An 18,061-nucleotide genomic window follows, 5' to 3' on the forward strand; every position below is an offset into this window, starting at 1 on the left:
GTTCATACGTATATTAAGCTGAGTTAATGGGCTGATCTCAACGTACAGCATAAGCAGGGACTTAATGGTTTAAAAATGGAACTCTTTTTCTATGACTGAATACGGTTAGGGACCTTTCTGAATGTAGTGAATCAGAACATCTTCATTAAATCACTCTACACCAAGCACTGTGCTTTTTAATGGGGATTATTGTGATACACATTCTCTTGCACTTTTCTGCAAACAGATTCACTCTTGTCAGTGGTTACGATAACTTCCAAGAAGCCCATGAAAACCTTGGGTCTTGAAAACTGGCATTAATCCTATAGTGATGGGGAGTAGCTTGTGTGTTTTCAGCAAAGGTAGTGCTCTTTGCTTCCACACTGGGAATCACCTGGCTGCCTGTCTGGCATATTTTATCACTGCTCACCCTTTCATATGTTTTTGTAGGTATGTATTGCTGTTATGTCATAGTGATTTTAGGCCAACTGTTTGAAAAAAATGTTAATTCTAGTGGAAGCTAGTGTGTGTTAGAGACTTCCAGTGATCTGAAGTTTTTACAGTGTAAGTGCCTTTCAGGGTAACTGTGCTCTGAGATTAGAGCAAAGTATTTATAATAATGAAGGCATGATTCAGTGAAGTCTACCTTGATTTGGGTACACCTGCACACCCTGAAGCCCTTTCACTTTAAAGATGTTGTGTGAAGTATAAGGACTGAATAGAAAGTAGATACTTCCTTTCAGCCTGCACAGGCTAAGTGGTAAGACTTCAAGGTGCAGATGATTTTAATGCGTTCATGGTTGGTCCATTATGTGTGGATGCAGCCAGTATATTGAGTTACAGAAGCAAGACCTTAACACACATACAAGGAACTTTCTTTAGCTTCATGTATTTATTTTCTATAAAATATATGTATATCTACATCTTATTTTCTTTTATCACGGTACACTTCAACTGTCTCTTACAGTGAAAACTTGCCAGATTCCCATTATGGTTTTCTGTACTATTGTCTATGGAATTTTTGTCTTCCTGGAGTATACCAAGTCAGAGTAGAAGTAGCTAGAAGGCTGTAGAATGCAACAGAAGGAAGCAGAATATGCAAACTTCTGGTTTTGGTGACCTGATGCTTTAATCCACAATAAAGAGAAAATATCTGATAGGACTTAGATCCTGCATTTCGTTTTATGCCTTTAGCAGTTTCTGTAAATGTACAGCAGTTATCAAAGGCACAGCCATGTTAGCTTCAAGATTTCTGCACTATTGACCAGCTGTTTCAGTTACTGCATAGCTACCTTTTTCTTTCTTATTTGAGACATTTGGTAGAACTGAACAAAACAGAAAGATATTTGTAATCTGAATTCTTTCCTGTCTTTTGACTTTTTGGAGCTATTGAAGGTAAAAGTTGCTAGCTTTCTCCGGGTCTTTCTAGTACCTGTGGCTTCATGCAGGTTAAACCAAAGCCCTTTTTGAAATGCACTTGTAGCCTAATAATGCTGCACAATGGTAATGAAGTTTTGCATCTATAGCAAGATGCAGTGATTATCCCACTTCCCCCCTCCTCCCCACCCCGTTTTTAAATTAAAAAAATAAAATGCCTTACCAAAAAATTTTGCTGTGTTTGTGTAAGAATTAGCTTGTGGAGACATAATTGAGTTTCAAGTAATGAAAACAGCTTTTCTCAGCATATTCTTTTCTTATGTGTATTTACCAATTGCAAGGAGAAATGTATTTTTCTTGCTACTCAGTCTTGCAGATTAGTAGTTGTTCTTGTTTGTTAATTAGAGCTGTTAAAACTGAAAGGATAGTCCTTTCGGACATATGTGGGAGTACTGACTTTTTGAGTTGACAGTTAAGACTTATGTGAGGGAAAGAAAGGATGTTTTGAGTACAATTTATCACTTTGTTACTGTTTTTCAATCATCACTAAGGACCAGAAAAAAAATCCCACCATACAAAGCAATACTGGAAGTTAGCTTCTGAAAAATGTTCCCTAGAAGGGGGAAATATTTTTCAAACTTGGGATCATAGCATGTTTCAGGAAATCTTTCAAAGCTCTGAGATTAAGTAGCAAATAGAGTCTGAAAGAAACAAAACAACTCCCGCAAAATAGTATATGTTACTGTGAAGTCTGGGAAAAGAATTTATGTTCTGGTTTCAGCTGGGAAAGAATTCATTTTTCTCACTGGCTGTTACAGTGCTGTGTTTTGGAATCAGTATGAGAATAATGTTGATAGCATACTGATGTTTTTGCTTTTGCAGAGCAGCACTTACCCTGAGTCAAGGACTGTTCAGTCTCATGCTCTGCCAGTGAGCAGGTGTTGGGAGCACAGCTGGGATAGGGGACCTGAACCAGCCAAAGGGATATTTAACACCATAGAAACTCATGTGCAGAATATAAATTGGAGGAGCTACCTGGAGTGGGGGCCGATCACATTTAGGGGACAGGATTTGGCATCAGCCAGCAGGTGATGAGCAGTTGTGTTATCCATCACTTATTTTTCTCGGGGTTTAGCTCCTTTTTCCTTTAGTGCCATTAATATTGGTGTTATATTTTACTTTGTTTCAGTTATTAAACTGTTCTTCACTTACAAGTTTGTGGTGGTTTTTTTTTTTATTCTCCTCCCCATGTCAGGATGACTGAGTGGCTGCTTATTGTTTAGTTGCCAGCTGGGTTTAAACCACAACGAGGTTTTACGCCAGTTTTATGCTTGGATGAACAAATTACTTCAGGTTTTGAAACACCCCAGCAGTAGAACAAAGTGCTTTATGTCCACTTGCCTATATAAGGTGACTGGGTGTTACAGTAGGGCTGAAGATTTAACACTGCTGGCTGTATTCCTGACAATTGACTGTAAAAGACAAAACTGTAGGTGCTTAAAACGCGTTAGTACTAAATGTGGTAAAAATTAAAGGGTAAAGCTAGCTTTATATCTGACCTTTGAAAGTCATTCTATAGATCCCTCTCCTGAAATACTTTGGCACCACATTAAAAACAGTATCCTGCAATCCTCTGAAGGATCCTTGGGGTTCTGCTTCAAGAAGAACAAGGACTGGTTTGATGAAAACAATCAAGAGATCCAGGAATTGTTGAGGAAGAAGAGATCCACTCACCAAGCACACCTTGCACTGCCATCCTGTCACATAAGAAAAGCAGCCTTTCGTCTTGCATGCAGCAAGCTCCAACATAAACTCCCTGAAGTGGTGGATCAATCTAGCTGAAAAAAAACACAATTATGCACAGACACAGGTGACCACAGAGGATTCTATGAGGCCCTGAAAACAGCATACGGGCCTACCTACCAAGTCCAAAGCCCTCTACTCAGTGCTGATGGTCAAACGCTTCTGACAGATAAAACCTCCATTCTGAATTGATGGTCTGAACACTTTCAGACTTTCTTCAGTACCAACCGTGTAGTCCAAGACTCAGCAATTCAGTCCATCGCACAGAAACTGCTGAAGAATGAATCAGATATTGCCCCCACTTTGGGAGAAACTCTCAAGGCCATACAGCAGGTGAAAACTGGCAAGGCAGCTGGGGTTGATGGAATTCCACCTGAAGTCTGGAAACATGGGGGCCTTGCACTCCATGCTAAATTTCACGAGTTTGTGGTGTGCTGTTGGGAGCTCGGTGAACTACCATCAGACCTTTGTGATGCAGTCATCATCACTTTGTATAAGAAGAAAGGAGTTAAATCAGACTGCTCAAATTACCATGGTATTACTCTGCTCTCCATTGCTGGCAAAATCCTGGCAAGAATACTCTTGAACAGATTAATACCTGCTATAGCAGAAGGAATTCTACCTGAAAGCCAGTGTGGTTTCAGAGCCAACAGGAGCACCACAGACATAGTATTTGTTCTCAGACGACTGCAAGAGAAGTGTAGGGAACAGAACAAAGGTCTTTATGTAACCTTTGTTGATCTCACCAAGGCTTTCGATACTGTGAGCAGAAAAGGTCTGTGGTAGATTTTGGAACATTTAGGATGTACCCCCAAGTTCCTTAAAATGATCATCTCACTCCATGAGGATCGGCACAGCCAAGTTAGATATGGCAATGCACTTTCTGAACCCTTTCTAATAACTAATGGAGTGAAACAAGGCTGTGTTCTTGCACCAACCCTATTCACAGTCTTTTTCAGCAGGATGCTCCAAAGGGCCACGGCAGACCTCGATGATGAGGACGGTATCTACATTCAATACTGATGTAAGCCTTTTCAACCTAAGGCAACTGAAGGCCCACACCAAGACCTTAAACCATCTTGTCCAGGAGCTGCTTTATGCTGATGACGCCGCCCTCGTTGCCCACACAGAAGCAGCTCTGCAGTGTTTAACATCCTGCTTTGCAGACGCTGCTGAGCTCTTTGGGCTGGAAGTCAGCTTAAAGAAGACAGAAGTTCTCTGTCAACCTGCACCTCAGGAAGTCTTCCTTCATCCCCATATCACCACTGGCGAATCAGAGCTCAAATCAGTCCAGCAGTTTAATTATCTAGGCAGCTTCATCTCCTCGGATGGTAAGATTGACAAGAGATAGACAACAGGTTAGCAAAGGCATATAGTGCCTTCGGAAAGCTTCTTAAGAGTTTGGCGAAATAAGCACTTGAAGAAAAGTACAAAGATCAGAGTTTACAGAGCCATAGTGCTGTCTACTCTCTTATACAGATCTGAATCATGGGTCATCTACCGCCACCACCTGTGACTCCTAGAACGCTTCCATCAGCGCTGTCTCTGTACAATCCTAAACATCCACTGGTCAGATTATGTGACCAATACATCTATTCTAGAACAAGCAGCAATTACAAGTATTGAGGCCATGTTACTGAGAACACAGCTGTGCTGGGCAGGACACGTCTCAAGGATGAAGGACCAACCACCGCCTCCCTAAGATCCTGCTCTATGGTGAACTTGCCACTGGCTGCCACAAGAGAGGAGCCCCAAAGAGCAGATCCAAGGACTCCCTGAAACAACATCTCAGCCTTGGCCATATCGATCTTTATCAGTTGTCTACTCTGGCCTCTGACTGGGAGGTGGAGACACACCATCTATAACGTTGCTACTTCTTTTGAGAACACACGCAGGATCACTCTTGAGGAGAAAAGACAATGCAGAAAGAAACGTGTCTTGCAGAATATTTCACCTAAGGAGTCTTTCTGCTGTGCCTTTTGCAACCAGACTTGTCTATCTCATATTGGCCTTTTTAGCCACCAGCACACTTGTAACAAATGTGGGTAGAGCCCTTCCCAAATCTTCATTCGCAAAGCCTGACCATGGAAAAAAAAAATGAAAAAACCTAGCTTTAAAAAAAAGTACTTGATTTGGCAATTTTCATGGTATTTTTTCACCTTGTAGTGGTAAGGAGCTTCTACTTGTAATATGACAAGTTAGTTTTTAAGAAAGCATGCATGTCCAGGTCAATTATTATTACAAGAGGCAGTAAAGAGCAAGATTGTCAGTGTTCAGCCTCCTGTAGTGTCCATAAGCAAATGGTGTTTCTTCTGCTTGTGCAACAGCATGCCCCTTTTCATGCAACTGTTACTTTCCACTCTGCTTTTTCGAGTTGAGAATTTCCTATTTGGACATGGTGTATTTCTGTTTGTAACCTTCAGTTAATGTCTCTCCTGGCTTACTGTTTTTGTGGAAAAAGTGATTACCTGATATCATTAATTATCTATTCCGTATGACCTGCAGACCTCAAAGTAATGTTTAAGAATTCCAGACAAGATGCAGGATTATCTGTGTACTTTGGTAATGTAATCGATTGCTTCCAAAAGTTAGCTTGCTCAGCCCTTGCACTGGGTATTCGATAGCTCTGACGGGAAATGGCAGCCAAGGACTCCCTCGTGTGGTGGGTGTCCCAAGCTTCCAAAGGCATCGTGCTGCATTGTCAAAAGGCGACTGCTCTGGTTCATACGACCAGAGAGTGAGCGTTGAAAAAATGCGAGTGGCTGACTGCGGGAAGAAATGCAGCAGTGGAAACTCTTCCAGTATGAAGTTGCTGGGTTTTTTTTAACACTGGTTGATTGTCTGATAATACTGCTGCATACCAGTGTAGAAGTATTGGAGGGGAAAAAAATGTACCAGCTGTGTACTCAAGCACAGATCAAGTTCTACAGTACTGGCTCTGGATTTTGTCAGGAAGGACAAGCTTCTTAGTCATGCATGTAGGAAAATTATCTTCAGCAGCAGCTATTTAGAGAGGGAAATCATGAGAACACATATTTTAGTAGCCAGCTGGATGGCAGGAGACACCAGGAGCAGGTGTAATATTGGCCAGAAATTTCTGGCATCAAACTTGATGCTTCTGTCCAAAAATCATTCAGAGAAGATCTAGAATACCAAGATGCTTTAATCAGTCATGAAACAAAACTACTATGCTAATCAGCTGCTCTCCAGTCATGGTGTTATGCAGAAAGCAATATCCATTCTTTTCAGGAGCTGTAAAATATTGCAGGACTACTGAAAATGCGACACTTAAATTCACTGTGCTTCTGTGAGGGATTTTGCCTACTCTTGAAAGGACTTATTTAACAATTGTTAGGTTAAACATTATATTTGTCTGCCTTTCAAACCTTGAGCACTTTCAGGCAAACTCAATAGTTCAGGTAACTGAACTCTCATAGAAACAGAATGATTTGGGTTGGAAGGGACCTTGAAGATCATCTAGTTCCAATCCCCCTTCCATAGGCAAGGAAACCTTCCACTAGACCAGGTTATTAAAAGCCCCATCCAGACTGACCTTGAACATCCCCAGGAATGGGGCAGCCTCTTCCAGCACTTCACCACCCTCACAGTAAAGAATTTCTTCCTTTCACCTGATGTAACCCCAGCCTCTTCCAGTTTAAAGGTGTTTCCCCTTATCCTGTCATACATACATACCCTTGTAAAACGTCACTCTCCAGCCTTGTTTTAGGCTCCCTTTAGGTACTTGAAGGTGCCATAAGGTCTCCCAAGAGTCTTCTCTTCTCCAGGTGCACAAACTCATCTCTTTCAGCCTGTCCTCATAGGAGAGGTGCTGCAGAATCACCTTCCTTGCCCTGCTCTTCTTGCTTCTTGTGATGCAGCTCAGGATACCATTAGCTTTCTGGGCTGCACCTGCACACTGCTGGGTCATGTCCAACCTCACTTCCACCAGCACTCCCACATGCTTCTTGACAGGACTTAATCCATTCTTTGTGCAGCCTGTACTTGTCCTTGGGACTGCCCCAATCCGGGTGCAGGACCTTGCACTTGGCCTTGTTGAATTTCATGAGGTTTGTGCAGACGCACCTTTTGAGCCTGTCCAGATGCCTCTGGATGGCATCCCTTGCCTCCAGCGTGTTGCTGGTACCACAGAGCTTGGTGTTGTCGGCAGACTTGCTGAGGATGCACTCGATCCCATGGTCTGCGTTGCTGACAGAGTTAAACAGTGGTGGTCCCGTTTTTGACCCCTGAGGAGCATTGCTTGGCACTTGTCGTAGGCCTCTATTTGGACACTAAGCCATTGATTCTTCGAGTGTGACCATCCAGTCAATTCCTTATCCACCAAATCCGCGTCTCTCCAGCTTACAGACAAGGATGTTCTGTGGGACAGTATCAGACATTTCTGTGCAACTGCAGATAGGCCAAGTCAGTCGCTCTTCCCTCATCCACTAGCACTTTAACCCTGTTGTAGAAGGCTGCCAGATTTGTTAGGCATGATCTGCCCTTAGGGAAACCGTGTTGCCTTAGCATAGTTTCCAGAAGGATCTGCTTCATGATCTTCTCGGGCACAAAGATGAGACTGACCAGCCTGTAGTTCTCCTGCTTTATCATATTATTATTTCCCTTTTTGAAAATGGAGCTTATGTTTGCACTTCTCCAGTCAGTGGGAACTTCATCAGACTGCCACAGCTTCTCAAATATTATGGAAAGTAGCTTAGCCGCTTCTTCCACCAGTTCCCTTAGGACCCTTGGGTGTATCCTACTAAGTCCCATGGACTTGTGCACCTTGAGGTTCCTTAGATGGTCTTGAACTTGCTTTCCTACAGTGGGTGATTCTTCATTCTCCTAGTCCCTGCCTTTGCCTTCTGCCAGATGGGTAGTGTGGCTGAAGCACTTGCCAGTGAAGGCTGGGGCAAAAAAATTTCCCGTACCTCAGACTTTCCCATGTCCCCGATAACCAGGTCTTCAGTTCCAGAGAGGACACTCATTTTCCCTAGGCTTCTTTTTGTTAGCAGTATACCTGTAGATGCTTTTCTTGTTCTCCTCGACATCCCTGGCCAGATTTAATTCTTTCCAGGTTTTAACTTTTACAGAATCGTAGAATTTGGCTGCTTAGGCAATATTCTGTGTTCCTCCTAGGCAACCTGTTCTTGCTTTGACCCTCTGCAGGCTTCCTTTTGGTGTTCAAGTTTGCTCCTTGTTCATCCATACATGCCTCCTGACATTTTTACCTGACTTCCTCTTTGTTGGAATGCATCACTCCTGAGCTTGAAGGACGTGATCCTTGAATATTGAGCAGGGTACTCTATTGTGCAGATCCCAGAAGAGGCCAAAATCTGTTCTCCTGTCTAGGGTAGTGAGCTTGCTGTGCACCTTCCACTCTGCCCAAAGGATCTTGAACTTCACTGATAACAAACTCCACCATTTCATGGTCTCTGCAGCCCAATCTGCCCTTGAGCTTGACATTCCCCACCAGCCCCTCCTTGTTGGGAGAAAAAATCCAGCATAGCACCTCTCCTTAATGGCTCTTCTGTCATTCAGAGAAGGAAGTTATCATCAGTGCATTCTGGGAACTCCTGGATTGCTCTGTGTTGTCCCTTCCTAAGGTACTGGGTTGGTTGAAGTCCCGCAGGACAACCAGGGCATGTGAACGCAGAGTTGCTCTGATCTGTCTGTAGAGGGCCTCATCAGCTCAGTCTTTCTGACCTTATTATGCATCCTGCCCTGTAACGTTGAGTAAAGAGCACTTGAAGATGATGCCTTTGCTGTTTCTATCTGAAACAGTATTTTTTTATTTTTCTTGGTTCTGAAGTGCCCACAGGCTTTAGGGAATATTGTTCCTGAAACTGAGTGATAGCTCATAGATGGAAAACATAACACAAACATTTTTGCAGCAATCCAGCACTCCAGTGCCTGCTATAACATAGACTGCCATTCTTTGGCCAATGCACAAGGGAGCAGCTACACAGACAGTCCTCTGTATCAATCTACTTAGAGAAGTTTTCTCTTTTCGGGTGCTGTATTCCCACTTTATTTACTATCACGTGTTTTCCTGGTTTATGGGTATAGTAGTCAAAGGGAGAGGATCTCTTCAACTTTACCATTAAAGAAGCTGTCTGATTTAAAGACTCTTGTCCTTTCTGTTCCCCCCTTTTTTGTTTTTTGACAGTGCAGCAATTGAAGAATTAAGCTGTTATGATCTATTAAAGCTTTAATAAGCTGTGGCTGTTGTAACTACTTCCAAAGAGAAAAATGAAGGAAATTATTGTTGGCAAGTATATTTTTTTGTTGCAAGAGAAGTTATCAGGCAGGCAGATTCCCAGGGAAGTTGAGAGAACAGGCAGATGTTCAGAAAATATTTGAATTGTTGACCTGATGTGGTTGGGCTAAATGGCTTGATCTGTGTAACTTTTTAACATAAAAGTAGAATCTTATTAGAGGTTTGTTGGAAGGAACAAAGTGTGTTTAGTGGGGGTAGATAATGAAGTCTGGAACATCTTACAGGGTTTTTTATTTTCAAACAGGGACTCAAATACATGGGAACATAGGTTCTGGAGTTCCCAGAGAAACAGATGCTTAGACACAGTAAGAATTGTTTGAAAAGAATAAACTACTAAGACATGGTAATTGTGTATGGATTATCTAGGGAGGGTAAAGCCTTTGTCATCTTACCGTGCATCTGTACCTTCAACTGTTCATTTCTGTTTACAGGTGCTGTCCTCAGTCCTGTTGAGGCATAAATTGCTGCCTTGGATGGGTGATCACCACTAGCAGCCCAGCCCTTAAAACTGTCTTTCAGTAGACAGGCGGTAGCAAAGAGACACCACCAGGTTTTAGAACTCACTTCATTTGAATCTAGAAAAATAATTTTGCTTCATACTGTAATCAGAATACATGATCTTTAAATTGATAATGAAGTAGAGAGGGCTTTGTATGCTGAGAACAGCAGCAGACTCTGCAAAGAACAGTGATGAGCTGTGTTCACTGTGGAAGTAGACTTCAGAGGAAATGTTTAGACTACAGTAACCAGCAGAAGAAAACCAGACGTCTTGCTTCATGCTCATAAACAGTAATGTCCTATTAATTGTGGTATCTAGAGCAATCTCTAGTCTTACATGACAGATTTCACTAGTTGATCTCCTAACACTGAAGTGGGGGATGCCTCAGGACACCTGGGCTGTTTTGTGCAACCAAGCACTTTGTACATGAATGCTTTTTCGGCAGGGGACTTCTCTAGGTAGTAAGATACATCAGTATTCAGAAAGCTCCAGGACTTAGTTTTTCTTTCTTTCATGTCACCAACTCTTTATCTTTTATGAATAATTGGGTGGTAACAGGGCAGTAGGAAAAATTACCTTGTCTCTAGATCTTATTCCTCCAAAGTTCATGAGAAGGCTTTACATAGGTCATTAACAGTGATGAAGTGAAGTCAGCTGTCTTATAATTGCTTTTGAGCATTCAGTAATTCAGTGCTTCTCCTAGATGGTGTAAATAGCTGTGCCTCATGGAAATGTACAGTTCAGTGACGCATCTTTTTTTTTATCCCACAGTCCTTCTGAGTTACCTTAAAGTAAAACTAGACTTGGCTTGGATTTTGCTAAACAATCAGTTAAGTTTCTTGATCTTTTTGTCATTTATTCATTTGAGTCTTGTCTACAGTAATCCAACCTAAGTCTTCATCATGATTTTTATTTCTAAAATTGAGTTCTTGCAACAGGAATGTGCTGTAAACTTCTGCTTAAAAATGTTGAAGGAGTTGCTGGAAGTAACCAAGGAGTCCTTTCACATAAGTTGAATTCTAGAGTGAAATTATTATTATTCAGGAAGTTGAATTATTTTTTGTCAGGAGGAGAATACTAGTTTAGAAATTCTACTGCAATGGCTATATTCTGCTTTAGGGAAATTGCTGCTACTTTTAAGAGCAAAACTTTGAAAATGGAGAGGTGTCACTTCTATCACATCTAGTTTGCTTGACCTCTTTTTCTGTAGACAGCACTTCTTTGTGACTTTTTCTGGATATTGCATAGCAGGGGATTTTCTTTAGACTTTTACAGCTGTGTACATTATTTATAATAAATGTTTACAAAATAAGTTGGGCAGAATAAAAAGAATTTATTTGTGATTCTTTTCTGATAAGTATTGTGAATTACCCTCTGCATTTTTTATCATTTTTACTTTTCCTAGTTTGGGTGACTGTTGTAACAATAATTTAGTTAACTGTTGCATTTTTCTGCACCATATTGTCTAATATTTGTAGTGTTCCAAGCATAAAATCTGGTAGAAAGTCTACAGAAACAGCTGTAAACAGGTCTATGAAGTAGCTACAAGAACTGTCGAAGAGAATAAGCTCAACTGACAGTTGGAGCATGTAACTTCTGAAATATTGCTCACCTGCACATGAGCACCCTTGAAGGTGGTGAATGTGTTCTTCTTAACAGCACAAGTACAAATTCACAAAAAAAATAAGAAACTCTTGTCACTCCTTTGCTTAGGATAAGCTAAGTTTAATACTGCTTGTAGATGTGTTATGGAATGAAGAGCTGATGTGCTCAAGTAGTCTCTTGTCTGTGTTAAGGTTGAGTAGGCTGTAATTTTGAAGATCAGCAAAAGGCTAAACTGACTATTCAGAATACCTAAATATGTAATAGCACTTGGAAGCACACTTGGAAACAAGTGTGTGTTGTGCGGGGGACTTCTGTCTTGGTGAGTGGAGTTTGGTGCAGAAGAGGCACAGATGAAAGAGTCCAGAGCTATTTTCTGTTATTGTTCGACTTAATTGTAGAATGTCTCCAGAACAATGGTCATTATTAAATCCTTTATAACAGCAGGGTATGCTCGTTGTCTGCAGTGGTCTGGGTGTCTTTAATGTGAAAAGTAGATCACCTCGACAGAGGGGTAGTAGAAATAACTTCTGCACATCTTTCTTTTCAGTCTGGAATTAATGAGTTGGAACATCTTATCTGAAATAGCTTTCTCTTTTAGAATTTAACGTATTTTAAGGTTGTGGTTTAAATGGGTTTCTTAGGAGATTAATAACAACGCCTAAAATCAACGTTTCTATATTAGGATAAGACTAAAATAAGTCATGCACAAAAAGACATTCCCTCTTTTTTGGAGACACTGTTGGGAAGAGTTTCTGCAGACGGTGGGAGTGATGGAGGTGACAGGTATAGAAATTGCTCTACTGTCATCAAACTAATAAGGAAAAAGCCATTTCCAAGACAAGAAACGTGGATATATCTAGGTAGAGGTGTAAATGAATACAGAAATGCTTCTGTATATTTCCGTGTGGTTTGTTAAAGGAGCCTGAAATTGTTGAGGTTGAAGGCACTTCTGAAGATCATGTAGTCTAACTTCCTGCTCAGAACAGGGTTCTCTAGAACAAGTTGCTCACTACTTTATCCACTTTGGGTTTGGATTCTTTGTTGATGCATATATTAACCTATCTTCTGATTTCATCTGAGGAGGAGATAGAAAAGAATGGAGGCAACTTTGGGGGGTGGGGTCTGTGTTTCTTTGGTGCCATGGTAAGCATAATTGGTACAAAACTGTGGATGCCAGAGGTGATGGGCTTGTTAGTAAGCCCTCTCTTGTCATAATGAATCAAGTACCAACTTCCCATCATGTTTTTGCATTACATACTGTTTAATACATACTGTATAGATACCATACAAGAACTTGATACAGCATAAGTTCTTTTTTAGATATAAATTGCCATTTTGCTTTGTATAATACTGTTTATCCTTTTATGTTGTTCTGTATCCAGAATAATCTTTCAAATTAGCATTTTGTGAATTAGATATGTTGGATGCTTCCCTATAGCTATTTTTTTTTTTAAATGGTCAAGAGTATGGGAGTGTCTCTGAAAAGGTTTGTGCTAATAAAAGGGTAATATTCTTACTAAGTGGTATACTATCACTATGTTAAAATTTTATACCTAATTGCATTCTTATGCACTAAAAGTACTTTTAAAGGAGAATGCTCGTTAGGGATGGCATACTATAGGTTTTGAAGTTGTTGAGAGGACTCTTATGCTGAACTCAAGTGTTTAATAAGTGCTTAGACAGAATGCATGGTTAGAAATGGTCTGTTGTTCAGAGATTAAGAGCTAATTAACAATGCTTTATGTCCATCTGCCATCTGAATTTCCATCACTAAAACAACCTGAAAATAATGCATCTTTGACTGATATTTAACTCATAAACAGTTACTATTACCAGTTGTTTTGAATATCATAATAAAAGAAGCCTTTAAACTCCTTGTTACTGAGAGGCTATATGTACTGTATGAATGACAACTGTAAAAGTGTTTGGCTTCAGATTTGGCTCAAATTCTGACACTGAAGTACATTTTAAACTCACTCATTTTTAAGTCTCCCATTGAACTGAGTGTAGCCATTTCTGCATTGAGCAGAGAAAGTACTGCAGTACACAGGAACAGAGAAGCTACTTAAAATCTACCAACCTTACTGGAAAATGTTGTGACCATTACAAATCTTGTATTTGTATCTGGAGCAGATACTGTTCTTCAATACCAGCAATGTTTGCTTAGTGTGTCTATGTAGCATTAAAACAGTTAGCTACCCATTGTGTGGCACTGCAGTACTAATGATGACTTTTATTCCTTCTTTTTAATCAGGACAAAGCTTGGGTTATGGTTTTGTGAACTACGTTGACACCAAGGATGCTGAAAAAGCTATCAACACTCTGAATGGATTGAGACTTCAAACTAAAACAATAAAAGTATGTAGTGTTAATATGATTTAAAGAAACAGAATTGTTTTGAATTCCTGATTTGTTTTACTTTTTCAAGTGTAACAAAAATTCTGCTAATGTCAGTAGAATAGACTAGGACTTCATGAAGCAAATGTTAGTCCTTTCTAGTCTACTTAGATTTGGAGAGTTTGATTACAGTTCCTTTTTCTTGACATTCTGGATGTACGTTTGACTTTTTTTAACTGTCAAATTATGTTGCATGCTTTAGGCAAAGAAATGCGATTTTGCATATTATCTGAACACTATGTGCTTCCTCCTTACCTTCTCAGAGATGGTATAAATTCCTTATTAATATTTCCTTTTTAAAGGTTGCTGGTTGTCTTGTTTCTCTGACAAATCCTTAACATTAAATGTTGAAATAACTATGTTATTCACCATTCAGTTATCTATGAATTAGTATGAATTAGTGGATTTCTAGGGCCCTAATCTCTAGGTCTCTAATGTTTGATATTCCTGTCTTTTTCGATTGTGTTGTAACTCTTACTACCCTTGTTTATTAAATTCAGTTTCTCTAATTTCTAGAAACAGAAATTTTGAGAGTTGTTTTTCTTATCTACTGTTCTAATCCATTAATAGAAGAGTGAGGATACTCACTCATTTTATGGTCCCTAAAAGGGGATGCCACTTCTCGTTTTCTTGAAATAAAATACGTTGAAAAGGTGAATTTGCAAATGCTGGCTTAAGCTTTTTTGTAAGGGTAGTGATATAAAAACCTATTACCTGTTACCTTTTTTTAAAAAGAACATCCTGTGGAACGCTTTATGGAATACTTCATTGAATAATTTGTAAAGTATCTTAAACTTTCAGATCCATACCTCCAAAGCAAGTCATAGCAGTCTTAGTCTTGTACCTGGTAACAGTTGTGTTGCCTTCTGATTTCACCTGAATATTAAAACATCAGAGTGAGTGTACATTAATGTTGAAGGCACTTATAGGTGTGTTGGATACCTGAACCCTGCTCTGCTAGACAGTATGCCTCCTCATACTGTGTGGTGCCCTCTGTGGCATAATTTATGGTTCTTTGCAATGTAAACATGGTTACATCGTGTATGTAGTGAAGTTTGGGCTTCATTTAATTGTGCAACTTCAGTGTGAAAATGAGTTGTATCTTATAAAAGGTAAAGTGTTTTCTGTGGATTTTTCTCTTTTGGAAGATAATGCTGCTGACAGGCTCTTTTGTTCTGTTTGAGACAGTAAAAATATATATTTCTGTGCAAGGAGTGATTTTTCTGGTTACCTGCTTGTTTGTCCATGGCTCCTTTTTTCATTTGAGTTGTCCTGGAAAGATAAGTTCTTCCCAAATGTGGAGAACTCAGAGAAGCAAGAAGGTTATGAGTCACTGACTTACACAGAGTGATAAGAAAATTCAGTGCATGTTTTTGTTGGATTGGCTTTTGCTCAGGAGAGGAGAAATACTCAGTGGCTTCCCCTCACTGTGTTCTTAGGAAAACTCTTAAAAAAAAAAAAGTGAATTTATTGTGAGATTATATAAATAGGAATATCTTTCAAGGGAGGAATAAAATGTGGAGTAAAAGACTCCTGCATTAACAAGAAGGTGTACTCAGGTTCTTGGTCTGAAAAGGAGCGGGCAAACAAATGGCCTGTCTCTAAACTGGCTTAGAGCTGTGCAAGGTGGTGAATAGGAGGCAGCTTTTTACCTGCACTGTTAGGGGTAGCAGAAAGACACAGGAAAATATCTGGCTTTTCTTCATGAATGCTCGGCTGCTTTAATGCTGGGCACAGTCCTTTGTGGGTTGTAGCTGCCAAGGGGACACTGAAGATGACAGTGTCATCATGTGGTGCTCGTTCCTCCCTTTTAAGGTGAACTAGAGCTGAGGAGCTTCCACTGTTCTATCCCTAGCTCACTAGGGTGAGAGGGCCTGAAGTGGCAGAGCCCCTGTGTGCAAGTTTTGTTAATCAAGAATACCAGTGAGATTGCATAAACATGTATGCAAATATGTGTTTGAAAGCAGAAAAAAATAGTCTGTCCAGCTAGAGGCCTGGGAGTAGACCTTTTATTTTAAGATAGCATTGATTATCTAGCTGTGTTTTACCTAGCCTAGTGCTGCTTAGAAGTCAGATTTAATAGGGTTTTCCTCCTCTGAAGCTCTTTGGATTATTGAGGTGTTTACATGGGTAATTATTACCTGGCAAGGGAATAGAGATTTAAGAAATAATTTATCTAAAGTATTAAATCTGTAGGTTTTCTTCCCACTACTTTGTAAATTTGCATATATTTAAAATAAAAACAGGCTTAACATGTAACATTCTACCAACCTTGGTGCTGGAATGAAGTTTGACAGATTCTTTGGCTACAAGTACAAGATGTTCTATTTTGCCATCATCACCTAACTGACTGCCCTCCTGTAGAAAACTGCGTAATGAGAAGAGCTAGTTAGGACTTGAGTAGAAGAGTGAGTACTAAAATATCAGCTTTATGAATGCCCAAAGAAGTACAGTACAGCATGGGAAGACTTTTGAAGTGAGGGATGTGCTGCAACTTCATTAGTGTCCTTTGAGTCAGTGTGTCCTTAAAACTTGGCATAATGTAATGCAGTTTCACTTGGTGCCCTGAAACATTACTTAGATCTACAAGAAGATTCATTTTAAAGGGATTATGCTCCAATTTAGCTGGTCAACAGCTCCACTTTTAAATTTTACCAATGGTACTGCTCTTGAAAATGCTTTTTACACTTAATGGAAAATAACAAAATACTAAAAAGAAACATGATGGTTTGATTTCTGAGTTTAGTGCAGCATGTAAGAGATCGAGATTGTTCCTGTCTTTGCCACTGATACTTGTGGAGAAAAAATTTGGTAGTATCACTTTGTAGTAATTTTTTCAGTAAGTAATGTCCCTGGGTAGCAATGAAATACAATGAATTGTGTAAAAAGTCTATTAAAATGCCAGAGGCAAGTGAGCTGTGAAGGTGAGAGAAACCCTCCTTACCTTGTTATTTCTCACCCCCATTTCCCCCAGCATTAAAGAACATTGTTCTAGTGAGGGGCAAAAGGGAATTCTATCTGGAGGTTTAATTAAAGCCAGTGATTTTTACTGATGTAAAGGTTGAGAGAGAGGCTATCTTGCCAGAACATGTAGTGGTCTTGACAGGGTAACTACATACTCAGGACTGTATTCTTAAGGTAAAATTTTAACTACTCTAGCAGATCTGAGGCAGAAGGACAATTTGTCTTGAAACAAAGGTAAGGGTAGGGGTTTTTTTCTTAAATTTCTGCAGGAGTTTTGTAAATTGTAGTTATGCAGGTTTTTAGCTGTGTTAACAGTTAAAGCTTTGACAGCATTTTCATTTTAATACTGCACATACACACACACATGCCTTTTCACCCCCAGGTAAAATTTGTTCTTCGCTGAAATTCAAATCTCCTCTGACTTTGAATGTTACTTAACCAGCTTAAACTGGCTGCTTGTTTTTCCCATAGCTGAATAATACTGAGAGGAGGATTCACTTCTAAAAGCATATTGTTGTCACTTCCTGTAAACCACATTATGGCCACACGGTTGTTCATTTGTATACAGCATGTCAGACCAAACCATAAAATGTGCTAATCTCACCTTCACCAGTGACATAGTCTGTTTTCTGTTTGAGCCCCAAGGGCCATGTTGCTACTGATTGGAGTTTCTTACAAGAGTCCATCCTTACTTTCTCTGAGGAAGAGAATCCTTGGACCAGGGCAGGTCATCGTGAGGCTGCTGAACAGGTTTGCAGACATAAAGCCTCAGTAGGTGCAGTAAAGTCCTTTCTGAGCTGCATTGGGTGTTTCTAACACAGAAATGGGCATATTCGAAGGGGCCAGCAGTACTGTATGGAGCTGAAGGGAGACTGCAAGCTTTGCTCAAAAGCCAAGCTTTTGGCAAGCAAAAAAATGCCAACAAAACTAGTGAAAAACTGCTTGTTACTGCTGAGTAGTAGTGCATCTTTTGTACTCTGCTTTTCCCATGCTATGCTAAGTCCTCTAATTAGGCAAAATCCTTTAGGTAGGCTATGGCTTTCCTAGGTATGGAGGTTTTTTACATTCTCTTTGGAAGAATGCTTTAAATTTTGTAAAATATGCTTTTGCTTACCTTTAAAATTATGGAAGTCTTGAGATAAACGGGTCTCTGTTAAGCT

The 18,061-nt window shown here is 40.0% G+C and overlaps 1 protein-coding gene across 18 annotated transcripts in view; it reads left to right on the forward strand.

Annotated features, from left to right (window-relative positions):
- The window catches only part of ELAVL2 (ELAV like RNA binding protein 2), a 108,291-nt gene that overhangs the window by 76,916 nt on the left and 13,314 nt on the right, over positions 1-18,061 (forward strand). For all 18 annotated transcript variants that reach the window (XM_051809054.1, XM_051809055.1, XM_051809049.1 and 15 more), the window contains one exon: positions 13,795-13,898. In XM_051809054.1, coding sequence (XP_051665014.1) covers positions 13,795-13,898 — 104 coding nt within the window. The remainder of the gene's footprint in view (positions 1-13,794; positions 13,899-18,061) is intronic.

This window comes from Manacus candei, unplaced genomic scaffold (genome assembly GCF_025592945.1).
Source record: "Manacus candei isolate 608988 ecotype Guabito, Panama unplaced genomic scaffold, ASM2559294v1 h1tg000074l, whole genome shotgun sequence".
NCBI lineage: Eukaryota > Metazoa > Chordata > Aves > Passeriformes > Pipridae > Manacus > Manacus candei.